Source organism: Rhinopithecus roxellana, chromosome 17 (genome assembly GCF_007565055.1).
Source record: "Rhinopithecus roxellana isolate Shanxi Qingling chromosome 17, ASM756505v1, whole genome shotgun sequence".
NCBI classification, from domain to species: domain Eukaryota; kingdom Metazoa; phylum Chordata; class Mammalia; order Primates; family Cercopithecidae; genus Rhinopithecus; species Rhinopithecus roxellana.
This window is the reverse complement of record NC_044565.1, coordinates 71,205,659-71,218,496: the sequence shown is the minus strand read 5'-3', so window position 1 is coordinate 71,218,496 and position 12,838 is coordinate 71,205,659. Positions and strand designations below refer to the sequence as shown.

Sequence of the window (12,838 nt, the reverse complement as noted above, 5' to 3'; positions counted from 1 at the left end):
TCTTATGGTTAACAGAGCTTGGGAAGTGAAGATACCCAGGGTGGACCCAGGAATCCCAAGCTCCAGCCCCAACTTGGCCATTAGACACCCATGTGGTTTAGGGCAGTCTTAAACCTTTAACCTGGGTAAACTCACAGGTGAGATTTGAGGATTGGACTAGAACATCTCAAAGGTGGTTCTAAATTATTAAACACAGCAGCCTGGGCAGACCCAGAGCCCAGCTGCCCATGCTTGGGTCTGCAGGTCTTCAGCAGGCCCTGGGTACCAGGAACTGGAACTGAGCAGGCCCCAGGGTTAGGATCTAGGCTTCCTCCAGGAACCACTGTACTGTGGGGGTCATAGGGAAGACTTGCACAGTAAAAGCAGCAGCCACCCTCCCGCCCCCAGGAAAGCAGGGAAGGACCAACAGCCAGTGGTTCCAGAAAGCCCAACCTGACCACACTGCTCACAGGGACTCAAAGTGGTGACGGAAGCCCTGCAAGGTCATGGCTGTTCTGATCTCTACCTTCAGTCAGGATCCATGTAAAATACCTTCACCTTAGCCACTGGGTGACCCATCTCGGTATCTAAGAAGAATACTGTCTTACCCCTTGAGAAGAGGAATGTGTGTGCACCTGAGCATACCTGGCAGGAGGACTGGGCAGGGAGCAGGGAGATAAAGACTACCCCTGTCTCATAAGAGCCCTTGTCAGCTAGCATCCTCCTCAGACCTTCCAGATTTCTCAACACCACCCTAGGAACAGACGATGCAGATCTCTCCCCAGTTCTATGGATGAGAAAGCTGTGGCCCAGAGAGATTATGGGACTTGCCGTGGCCACACAGGAAGTGGAAGAGCTGGGACTAGAACTCAGGCCTTATGACTCCTGATTCAGTGCTCTCTCCAACTTACTGCTTATCCAGCGGTCCCCTCTGGGAAACTGTAAACTATCAAGATGAGGTTGGGTGCTTAAAGCCAACACTGCCAGGCATCCCGGCATCTCTGCCAGGGTACAGGCATCAGATTCACTGGCTTTCCCACCACCACCTAGGAGGGCAGAGCCTTTGACCCTCATGCCCTGAGATTCTCAGCAGCGCTGCTGTCAGTGGGGGACACGTGGTATCATACTTTGGGGAGAGGCACAGCCCTGGTTCTCCCACTGGACCTTCCTGAGCCTCAAGAAGAGAAAGTCGTATGTATGCAAAGGAGAGAGACTTTGCAAAGGGAGTCTGGGAGCCCAGCACTTGGCAAGTTCAAGATTCAAGGACTTCAGGAGCAGGAGAGGGCAGGAGTGAGGAGTGGGCCTTCTCTCTCTCTCTCTCTGTTCCTCTTTCTCTCTCCCTCCCTCAAAGACAAAGGCATCTCTCTCCTTTGATGATGAAAGATGATTCCAATATTATTACAGAGAACAAAGTCCAGCAAGGAAAGGCAGATCATTCAATCTCTCACCACCCCCAACCCAGAGTGCCGCCCTTGGAGAGTCCGAACAGGAGCCTGTCCCCAGGTTCTGCCCTCTAACAGCAGGCACTACCTGAGGGTCGCCCACAATGGGGAGGGGCCTGCCCTTGGAAGAGCCACTCCTCAGGGCCAGAGTCCCACCCTCACCCAATCTGCTCTTTCAATCCCCGGCCCCGCTTTTCCTCTGTGGCTCTCGTTGCCAACCAGGCACACCCCGGCAGCACCCCAGTCATGGTCCTCCCCGCCTCCCATACACCCACCAGGCCCAGGTGAGCTGTCCTTTCTGGGACCCTTGGCTGATTTCAAATGTCCAATTGTGGTCCTCCAGAGCCACCAATGCGGATGTGTTTGTGGCAGCGGCTTCCCTGGGGCTTAGCTGGGCTTCCTGCATAGATTCTCAGGGTCACAAAATCCAACTGTGTAAGATAAGGATTCAGTGGACTGTGAAAAAGGAATGTGATTTCCAGCAGACAGACAGGACTAATATCAGTAAATCCTACACAGGATAAAAGAGGGTAAATCAGCCAAGGGACATGAGGGATGGAGAAACGTGCTGTGAAGAGAAAGTGGATGGAGGTGTGCCTCCAGATTCTGAAACTTGGACTTCAGAGGCCTGAATTCCACCTGATTCACTCGTTGAAATCACCCTGATACTCCCAGGGGTTCCCTGATGACCTACTGTGTGCAGGCACCAGGCTTGGGGTGCAGAATCAGACAAGGTCTCTGTCCTCACTTCCTGCCAGCTCTGGAGCTCAGTGGCTCCACAGACCTTAGATCAGGATCAAAGGCCCTTTGAGATGGGATAAAAGGCTCTGGCCTCAGACAGCATCTGTGCAAACATGAAATGACAGAACAGACGTGCAGACGCAGTAGACAGAGTGGATGCCCAGGTCAGCCGTGCCTGTCGTGGAAACAAAATGCATGGGTACAGATGAAAACAGCACTTGGACCCAGGACTCCACCTCTTCAGGAATGAAGATCCCTTTTTAATGTCAAAAAATTATACAGACCCAATATTTATTCAGTAAATATTTATGCAGGGCTTCCTATATGCCAGGGATAGGTAAGAGCTGTACTTTAGTATCCGTGAATTCAGTCAATAATGACAAAAGCCATTAAGAAGTCAGTCTCTTTATAAAGGTGTGGGTCATTAATCACAACAGTGTCTGTGACTATTTGGGACATGGTAATGCCTGTGGGTAGTGGCTGTATGGAAGACATTCAGAATACAGTTGGCTTATTGGATTCCAGAGGTCCACAGTCCACAGGCAAGAGACCAACGATGACAATGCTGGCTCCAAACACATAAGGGACATCTGGTGCCAAGGAAAAGTGGGGACTTCTCGCCGCTTTCTTTTTTTTTTTTTTTTTTTTTTTTTTTTGAGATGGAGTCTCACTCTGTTGCCTAGGCTCTGTGGCCCAATCTCGCCTCACTGCAACCTCCGCCTCCCTGGCTCAAGTGATTCTCCTGCCTCAGCCTCCCGAGTAGCTGGGATTACAGGCATGTGCCACCATGCCTGGCTAATCTGTGTATCTTTAGTAAAGACGGGGTTTCACCATGTTGGCCAGGCTGGTCTCAAACGCCTGACCTCAGGTGATCTGCCCGCCTCAGCCTCCCAAAGTGCTGGGATTACAGACGTGAACCATTGCACCTGGCCATTCCTCACCGCTTTTCAAAGTGGGCTTCTGCTGCATTTTGTTTATGTTCCCCATCTGCATTCTTTGCCTCTTTTTCATCATTCCCTCTCATCTTTATATGCATCAATTTTAAAACATCTGCCGGGCACAGTGTCTCACACCTGTAATCCCAGCACTTTAGGAGGCTGAGGCGGGCAGATCGCCTGAGGTCAGGAGTTCGAGACCAGCCTGGCCAACGTGGTGAAACCTCATCTCTACTTTAAAAATACAAAAATTAGCCAGGCCTGGTGGCGGGCACCTGTAATCCCAGCTACTCGGGAGGCTGAGGCAGGAGAATCGCTTTAACCTGAGAGGCGGAGGTTGCAGTGAGCTTCGTCATTGCACTCCAGCCTGGGCAACAGAGTGAGACTCCATCTCAAAAAAAAAAAAAAAAAGAAAAAAAAAAAAGAAAAATCCTATTCTGTTTTTCATTTGGCAAAAGGATTCCTACCCTTTGTCCTGTGATGGTTCATCTCTGAATACTTGGGGAGAAGCTATTAATGCTTTAGAAAGGGAGCAATCTCAATATTATTCTATTTTATTTTTAGAATATATTATCCTTTGGGAATAGCCCCTCAGAAGCTGTGACACCAAACAAATCATTCCTGTTTTCTCAACAGTAAAAGTACGATATTGACCTAAAGAGCATCCCTGAAGGGAACACCAGTGCCCTAGGGGCCTCCCACTCACACGTGCTCTCAGAAGAACCCATGCGCAGACAGCCCTCAGAGCCGCGGCACTCCCTCCCTGGACTCTCATGCACACGAGCGGGCAGCAGAGACTCTGATCATTCCCATCAAGCAGCACCCACGCCTACTTGATCTTCCAATTCCATCCCACAAACCCACCATGGGGAGCACCCATAGCAAGGCCCACAACCACGGCCGTGAGAACAGCTGGGTCCGAGGAAGTGCCGCACTCCAGTGGCAGATGGGGATAAAATCCTGATTCCTACTCTTTGCCCCAGGAGGGATGCAGATGGGTGCACTGGCTGGTGATGTTCTGCAAGTCTAGATTTAGCATCGGGTTTGCCAATGTCCACAGCTCCTCCCACCCCACCCCACCCATGCACACAGCCCCTCCCAGACACACACAACCCATGCCACACAAAAAAAAAACACATACACACACCACATGCATATACACAACTCACATCACAGGCACCACACATATTCACAACACACAAAAAACACCACACACATACATTACATACACAAAACATATACACACATCTAAACACAACACACACACAAAACACACCACACACATACACAACACATAATACACATTTACACAACATACACACTACACTACCTGGTTCAAGTGATTCTCCTGCCTGAACACACACCACACACCACACACACGCTCCCCACACAGAAACACACCACATAGACATATACCACATATATACACTACATATACACACACACCTCACATATACACAACACACACCGCACACGCCCCCCACACATACACATATACCACATACATATACTCACGCACACACCAGACACATCACACATGCCACACACACACCACACACATATACACAACACACACCACACACACCCAGATACACCATATTACCACATACATATACTCACACACACACCACACAATCACACATGCCATGCACACACCACACACACATATACAACACACACCATATATACCACATATACACACCACACACACTACACACACAGACACACCACACATATATACCACAGACACACACACACACACACATCACGCACACCTCACACACCCTACACATACCACACAATACACAAAACACAAACATATACACACCACACCATACACACACCCCTACACATATATATACACAACACATGCACAAAACACACACACCACACACATATATACACAACACGCACCACACGCATACACACCACACACATGCACACCACAGACACGTACACACCACACACCTCCCATAACCCATGCTTGCTGACCGTCTGCCCTGTGCACACTGATTAGTGGAGCAGTTAATCTGCTCTGAGCAGCCAAGGACAGGGAGCCACATCAGCCTGGCCCATAAGTTAATGTTGGGAGAGATTTAGTCCCCACAGCGCTCCAGGCTCCTGGGGCTTCCGAGACATCTATGGCCCTTGCATCCTGAGTGATGGGCACTAAGACACAAAGATACTGGCAGGAAGAGAATCTTCCTCAAGGCTCTAGCGCAGCTAGGACTGGGGCCTCCTCTGTTAGGGACAGAGGGCACATTCCTGAAGAGCGAAAAGGTATTTATTTCTCGTTAGGGGCAGAGGGGGTACCTCTGCTCCTAAGGAGGCCTCTGGAGAAGTCAAACACAAGGAGCTGTTTTCCGAGTCCCCCTGGCCTCCCATGTGGCAACCCCTCAATACCTCGGGTCTCCTGATGAGGCCCTGCCCGAGGCTGCTGGCATGGGTGCTCCTGACAACCCAGGGAGGCTGACGGTCCCACGCCACTGTCACAGATAAAACTGTGGCTCTGAGAGGCTGAGCAGCCAGCCCCAGACCACATGGCCTGGAAGGGGCCAGCAGGCTGGAGCCCGGGTCAGCTCGATGGTCCACTGGAGTGTGGTGTTTGCCGTTTGTGGGTGCTGTATTCCGCATTTGCTGTGCATTGGGCACAGTATTCACATACACTCCATCCCCGCTCGGGCACTCTCTCTTCCATTTTAATTCCTTGGATCCTCTCCCAAGGAGGGAGGGAGGATGCCTCTCCTGACCCAGATCCTTAAAGCCCATCTCCGGGCAGCTTTGGCTCCACTCTTACTAGCTGTGTGACCTGGGGTGAGTCACTTAGCCTCTCAGCCTTCTCATCTTTAATATGGAGATCACCTTCTCTTCCAGACCTACCACACGGCAGATCATGTGTGTGCTCTGGGGAATGTAAGGCACTGGCAGGGGTACTATCCACTCTCAGTTTTCTCCCCTAGAACTGAAGCATGGCCTAGAGAAGCAAGACTCTGTTCTGCCTCCGCCAGACCCAGGCCATTGCTCCAAGGAGTCCTGGGGAGGCCCTGAACTATGGCAGAGAAAACCCCCAGCAGGCTAAGCCTGCACCCAGACCCCACCTGGTTCCACTGCTGCCATCTGGCTAGGTGACTTCCCTGTGAGCACCTCAGGACTAAAGAGCCCAGTCCTCAGCCCACCCTTTGAAAGAAGAGCAAAATAGGAGAGCTACAAGCATGAATTTCCTGCAGGGAGTTTGCTCAGGTGCTCAAGAGTCACCAGCTTAAACACCTTTCTTGGGGCAGCCCTAAAGGGGGTGGATTTGACACCCTGCCTGCATGAGCTTCCTTGAGTAGGTATGTGAATCATGTTCCTCCAGGTAAATCCTGGCCTGGGGCTATAATCAACCACTCAGCCACCCAACACTCACTGAACCCCCCGAGTGTGTCCAGCATTGTGCTGGGTGCTGAGGGAGGGTGCGATCCCTGTCTCTGGAACTTCAACAACGTGACCTGGGGAAATGGTGAAATCAACATGGAACAACACAGTGACTCGGACACTGCCTGAGGCTGAGCTGCCGCACACGTCAGGGATTTAGGAATTAAAAGAGAGGCCAAGATGGGATGTTGCCTTCTGAAAAGGCTTCATTGTGCTCAGCAAGGCTGTCCAGGAAGCCAAGATGGGATGTCCCCAGAGGGGTAGGGAGGTGACATCTCCTTTTGCATGAAAGAGACCTCATGCAGAAAAGCTTGTGATAGCTCATAATTGCCCAGCATTTCCCAAAAGCTTTTCTTTTTCAATCAATTTTAGCGCTGGATCTGCTTGAGGAAAATTAGTTTTAAGAAATATTTTAAGACATTTAAATCGAGGATTTTAAAAACTGCCCTATTCCCCCGTGGTTTCCTCCCAAACTTGTTTATAAATTGGGGGTATTCAAATGCTTATGAAGATTGGGGTGAGAGAATGTGCACAATAAATTAAAAGGAAAGCACACCTGCTCCAACCTGGCTTCCCGGAGTCTGGGTGCTCCGAGCCTTCGCTGCATGCTAGCATCACATTACCTGGGAAGATTTCAAATATACAAATGCTGTGCCCACTTAGAGAGGTCTGGGTTGAGGCCCAGGCCTCCAAATTCTTTCAGATGCCTCCTGGTGATTTCCAATGTGCAGCCAGGGCCAAGGCCCCTGGTGTAGCTGCATGTTCACGGTCTGCCTCCTTGTGAGCACTGGAAGCCAGCGTTTCCGATTTCCCTCCTCTCACTGACAAGCTCCTCGTCAGTGGCCCGCTTCTCTCTCCCCACAGAGCCAGCCCTCCTCCCTGGCCATGCTGGACCTTCTGCACGTGGCTCAGGACATTGCCTGTGGCTGTCAGTATTTGGAGGAAAACCACTTCATCCACCGGTGAGTCAAAGTGACCGTGCTCTTCTTGTCATCCTGTCGCTGTCTGTGTGCATTCCTGCAGATCTCAAGGGCTCACATCACTAGGTCTCCCTCCAGGGCTGTTTGGATGTAGGATGATTTAGCTTTGGTTTGTTGTTTTTTGTGAGAGACAGGGTCTCACTTTGTTGCACAAGCTGGTCTCGAATTTCTGGGCTCAAGTAATCCTCCTACCTTGGCCTCCTGAAGTGCTAGGATTTCAGGTATGAGCGATGGCTCCTGGCCTCTTCAGCTTTGTCTTTGAGATGGTAACTTATTCTATCAGGGTTTCACTTGCCCCTTACATAAAACAGGTGTCATAAAATATCCTTGCCGGGCTGGAGACCTGTAAGTTAATTCTTAACCTCCTGTGAGGACCCCTGCTTGTATCTTGAATGTTCAAGTCCTATATCACTTTAAGGCTTCTCCCCCGTAGAAAACTGGGCTCCATACAGGGAAGTTAAGGAATTGCATTTTTGACAATGGGTGGCTTACAGGCAAGGATGCTGTTGTATTCATCTTTGTATACCTGGCATATAATGGGGACACAATGTTTGTTGGATGTATTATTTTTTTCTAAAATACTCTGAAATGAAGCATAATTATGATTTTCATTACTTCTATACTTCATTTCTTCTATTATAATCATTCTTGTGTTTAAAAGCTGTATGGACTGGGACATCATGCTATGAACATCATATATCATGTATGTCTTTCCTTGTGAAAGCTGATGCCTTTCTCAGCTGACAGCTTGAAATCAGAAAACTAAAACAGATCATCAGGCTCTTTGCAGAGTTCTTCCTTAATGATTTGCCTCTAATGTAGTAAATAATAACTTGGTGAACTCACAATAATTTATTAACACATGTCTTCAAAGAGTTTAAAGCATGTTCATAATCATTAAAATATGTAAGTACAAAATAGGAAATGAGAGATGCTGTAAGAGCTTAGAAATAGAAAATTATCATGCCTGTAATCCCAGCACTTTGGGAGGCCGAGGCGGGAGGATCACGTGAGGTTGGGGGTTCGAGACCAGCCTGACCAACATGGAGAAACCCCATCTCTATTAAAAATACAAAATTAGCTGGGCATGGTGGGGGCGTGCCTGTAATCCCAGCTACCTGGGAGGCTGAGGCAGCAGAATCACTTGAACCCAGGAGGTGGAGGTTACGGTGAGCCAAGATCACACCATTGCACTCCAGCCTGAGCAACAAGAGCGAAACTCCATCTCAAAATAAAAAAAAAGAAAAGAAAGAAATAGAAAATTATGCAAATATATGACAAGCTATGCTTTCTCCCTAATAAAAATGGGGAAACGAGAGGTCAGGAAGTACACCTGCCTAAGTTCCAAAGTCACTCCTAACATGAGGCAATCCACTCTCAGAAGAGCTTATCCTCTTACTGTCACTTCATCTTTTTGGCCTTCAGTTCTCCCTCTAGCTTCTAACCCTTTCCAAATTGCAGGTCATGCTGCTTCATAGAAATAATGGAAGCAAAAAAGGAGCCGGGACCAGCTCCACCATCTGCTACTTCTAAGAGTGTATCAGTTCTCTTCTTTTTTTAAGGTCATTTTTCAGCCCTTTCCCCCGCTCCCCAGTCCTGTTCTTGTCCTTTGCATTGTATCTAGAACTTTCCATAAATCTCAACTCTGGGCTTTGCCATTCCATTAGTCAGCCGAGACAAACCTGTGCTCTTTTTGAAGTCGTCCTTTATTAGAGTCATCTTTCCATCTTTTGTCCATGTGCTGTAAGTGTGGACTCCTCTGAGAGCAACCTGTGTCACCTTGGTGACCAGATGTCTTCCTTCACTGAGCATTGGGATCTTTTCTCCTTTTTTTTTTTTTTTTTGGATCTCTGCCCACGTTGGTCACCATAGCATACAGATTCTCTGGCTGAGGGATCATTTCCATTTGTCCTCTGACCTTTTGACATCTGCTTTCCTGCAGCCACAAGACATTTCGATGATACCCAATGCTCTGTTGTTATGATGTTAACAGGATTACATTCCCTCAAGACTCCTGTCACTTCCATATCTAGAAATAGTTACTGAAGGTTGGAGTTAGATCCCAGAGCAGTCGTTTATTGCTCTTTTCTCCTTTTTAGGAAATTAAATTGTCAAACACCAAATCAAGAAGGTATCAGATGATCTGTTTTAAGCAAAAGAAAACTTCTGGCAGAAATTGTCCATCTCAATCAAAGCTTTTCTTCTGGGGTAATTTGGTCATTTGTATGGAAAAAACGTCTTTTACATGTTCTAACTAGCTAAGAGGTCTATGGTACATACCCACAACAGAGTTGCCTCGAATTCTCTCTCCCTCCACCCTTTATCTGCTCTTAAGATTCATGGACTTCCACACATGTATACTTTTACGCTTTTGGAATTCAGAGTGGAACTTCCTTACCAGATCCACATGCTTCCATTTTTTAAAGAAATTAGATCTTTTTCCTTTGGACTTGGTTTATTGCCATTTCATGAATGATGTGTCATTCTCCCAACTCTTGGTATGTTCTGTATATTGCATTTACCTTCTTGCCATTAAATTCACGATCACTTTTTAAAGCAACCATTCCATACGCATCAGTGTAAAGACTTTTCTGGAGCCATAAATATTGCTCCTGGTCTACTTTGCTATATTTCTCTTGAGAATTAATGGCTATACAGCCAACTATTTTTCTTCCTTTTTGATGTCATATGTGTTACGCATGTATGGTTTTATGGGGGCATTTTATACACCACCTCAAAATTCAACTTAAACCTTCTGGATCAGGTCAGCAGTATTAACAACATGAATCTCCTACCTGAACCCATTATTCTTGTACCCTCAGCCGTGATCCCCAATCAAGATCCTATTTTTTTAAATACTATCCTGGCAGCCAGTTGATTCTCTAAGTCCTTTCTTAGCCTAGGATCAGAACCATCATGACACCAGTTGAACATGAAAACAGCTGCTGTGCTCCCTAAGTACACCTTGTTTTTTTCTGCACAGGAACCTTAATATTATTAGAGACCCATCCTAGACTTCTTCTGGCTGTATCCCTCATTCCTATATGCATGACCAGAATGGTAAACAGTCAGACAGTAGAAGCCGATGAGTCTTGGACAGTGGTTGACCATGCCTCAGGGGCAGGCCACAGGAAAGCAGGTCATCTAGAGTCAGCAGCAGAGATGACAACTTTTTATCACCTGAAAGAAGTGATTCTTCAGTCATGTAGCTTAGCAAAGGCTTTAGATACAATCATGGACAAAAGAACCATAATGGCTTATTTAAAATAATAATAATAATAATAATAACTTTGGGAGGCCGAGGCAAGTGGATCACCTGAGGTCAGGAGTTCAAGACCAGCCTGGCCAACTTGATGAAACCCTGTCTCTACTAAAAATACAAAAAACTAGCCAGGTGTGGTGCTGCATGCCTGTAATTTCAGCTACTTGGGAGGCTGAAGTAGAATTGCTTGAACCCGGGAGGCAGAGGTTGCAGTGAGCCAAGATCACGCCACTGCACTCTAGCCTGGGCGACAGAGCAAGACTCCGTCTCAAAACAAAACAAAACAAAAAACTAGAAATATTTCTGAATATCTTAATCTACTTGAATTTGATTTCAGGGAAGTCATGCTGTTCTAAAACACTTCTTCAAACAACTGGCAGAAACCAACCAATGGTTTGTTCCAAATCTGCCTAAGGTCAAATAACATTCCTTATGACCCTATGTTATCTACTTTTAGCTTACTTTTTAAAAAATAAAATAAGGACAGTAATAGCACCTTGTGTCTTATAGGGTTGTTGTGAGAATTATATATGAAGCACTTACAACAACACTTAGCACATAGTAAAAGGCCAATAAATCCCATTTCCTAGTATATTGCATTTCATTATGATTGCCCCGTTAAACATTTTTAATCATTTCCCCTAATCCTTTTCCATTTCTCTGTAGTTGTGAGGCCTAGAATTGTTAAGGCTGTTTCTCTCACACTGAAGAATACTATACTAAAGGAAATATAGGGAGGAGAAGGAACTATTTAAACTTCCGCTTGGAGATAAAATCCTAGTGATGGATGTAGTACACTTATCTTCCTAGGGATAAAATTAGGACATGCATTTTCTTTCTTCCCAGAGACATTGCTGCCAGAAACTGCCTCTTGACCTGTCCAGGCCCTGGAAGAGTGGCCAAGATTGGAGACTTCGGGATGGCCCGAGACATCTACAGGTGAGTCAAGACTGCCTCACCCCTCAAAGCCTGTCTCTTCCACCTCAGCCCCTCAAGCGAATGGGGTGTGGCTGCTTGTCCCTTACATCATCTCCTGGTACCCTGTCAATTTTCCACCTAAAATTTCACTAAGTTCCTTTTCAGGATATGGGAAACTTGAATTAGTGACCATGCCTGAAGGCCTAAATCCAGGATCACACTTCCTGCAATAATTGACACCAAGTTCTTTTTTTTTTTTTTTTTTTTTTTTTTTTGAGACGGAGTTTTGCTCTTGTTGCCCAGGCTGGAGTGCGATGGTGCGATCTCGGCTCACCGCAACCTCCGCCTCCCGAGTTCAAGCGATTCTCCTGCCTCAGCCTCGCGAGTAGCTGGGATTACTGCACCACCATGCCCGGCTAATTTTTTGTACTTTTAGTAGAGACGAGGTTTCTCCATGTTGGTCAGGCTGGTCTCAAACTCCCATCCTCAGTTGATCTGCCCACCACAGCTTCCCAAAGTGCTGGGATTACAGGTGTGAGCCACCATGCCAAGCCCACACCAAGTTCTTAATTAGGTTGTCCATCGGTTCCAACTCTAATCCGGCCATGCTCTGAGACATGGGATAACTTGGATACCTGATGTGGAAAGACCTTCAAAGTGAACTTTATTGAACTTCCTCAACTCCTCTTCTCAGTCCTCAGGAATTCTAAGTGGCTATGGCTTCTATCACCCCAAGCACCTGCCTCCCAGATCGGGCAGGATGCAGGGCCTAGCTCATTGCTCAGCTTTAGCCACCCCAGGAGATGTGGATACAGTGCAGAACCCATCGGTACTTACCACAGCCTTAGGAGATGTGGAGTACAGTGCAGAACCCATCAGTACCTAACACAGCCTTAGGAGATGTGGAGTACAGTGCAGAACCCATCAGTACCTAACACAGCCTTAGGAGATGTGGAGTACAGTGCAGAACCCATCAGTACCTAACACAGCCTTAGGAGATGTGGAGTACAGTGCAGAACCCATCGGTACTTACCACAGCCTTAGGAGATGTGGATACAGTGCAGAACCCATCAGTACCTAACACAGCCTTATTTTTTCTCCCTGCCACATTTTCAAGGCTACATTTAAAAACATTTTCTTCAATTTTAAAAGCTAATACTACTTTAA

General features: G+C 47.2%; 1 protein-coding gene across 2 annotated transcripts in view; it reads left to right on the top strand.

Moving 5' to 3' along the window:
- ALK (ALK receptor tyrosine kinase) overlaps positions 1–12,838 on the top strand; it is a 767,947-nt gene that overhangs the window by 732,483 nt on the left and 22,626 nt on the right. For both annotated transcript variants that reach the window (XM_030921204.1, XM_030921206.1), the window contains 2 exons: positions 7,376–7,473; positions 11,600–11,692. In XM_030921204.1, coding sequence (XP_030777064.1) covers positions 7,376–7,473; positions 11,600–11,692 — 191 coding nt within the window. The remainder of the gene's footprint in view (positions 1–7,375; positions 7,474–11,599; positions 11,693–12,838) is intronic.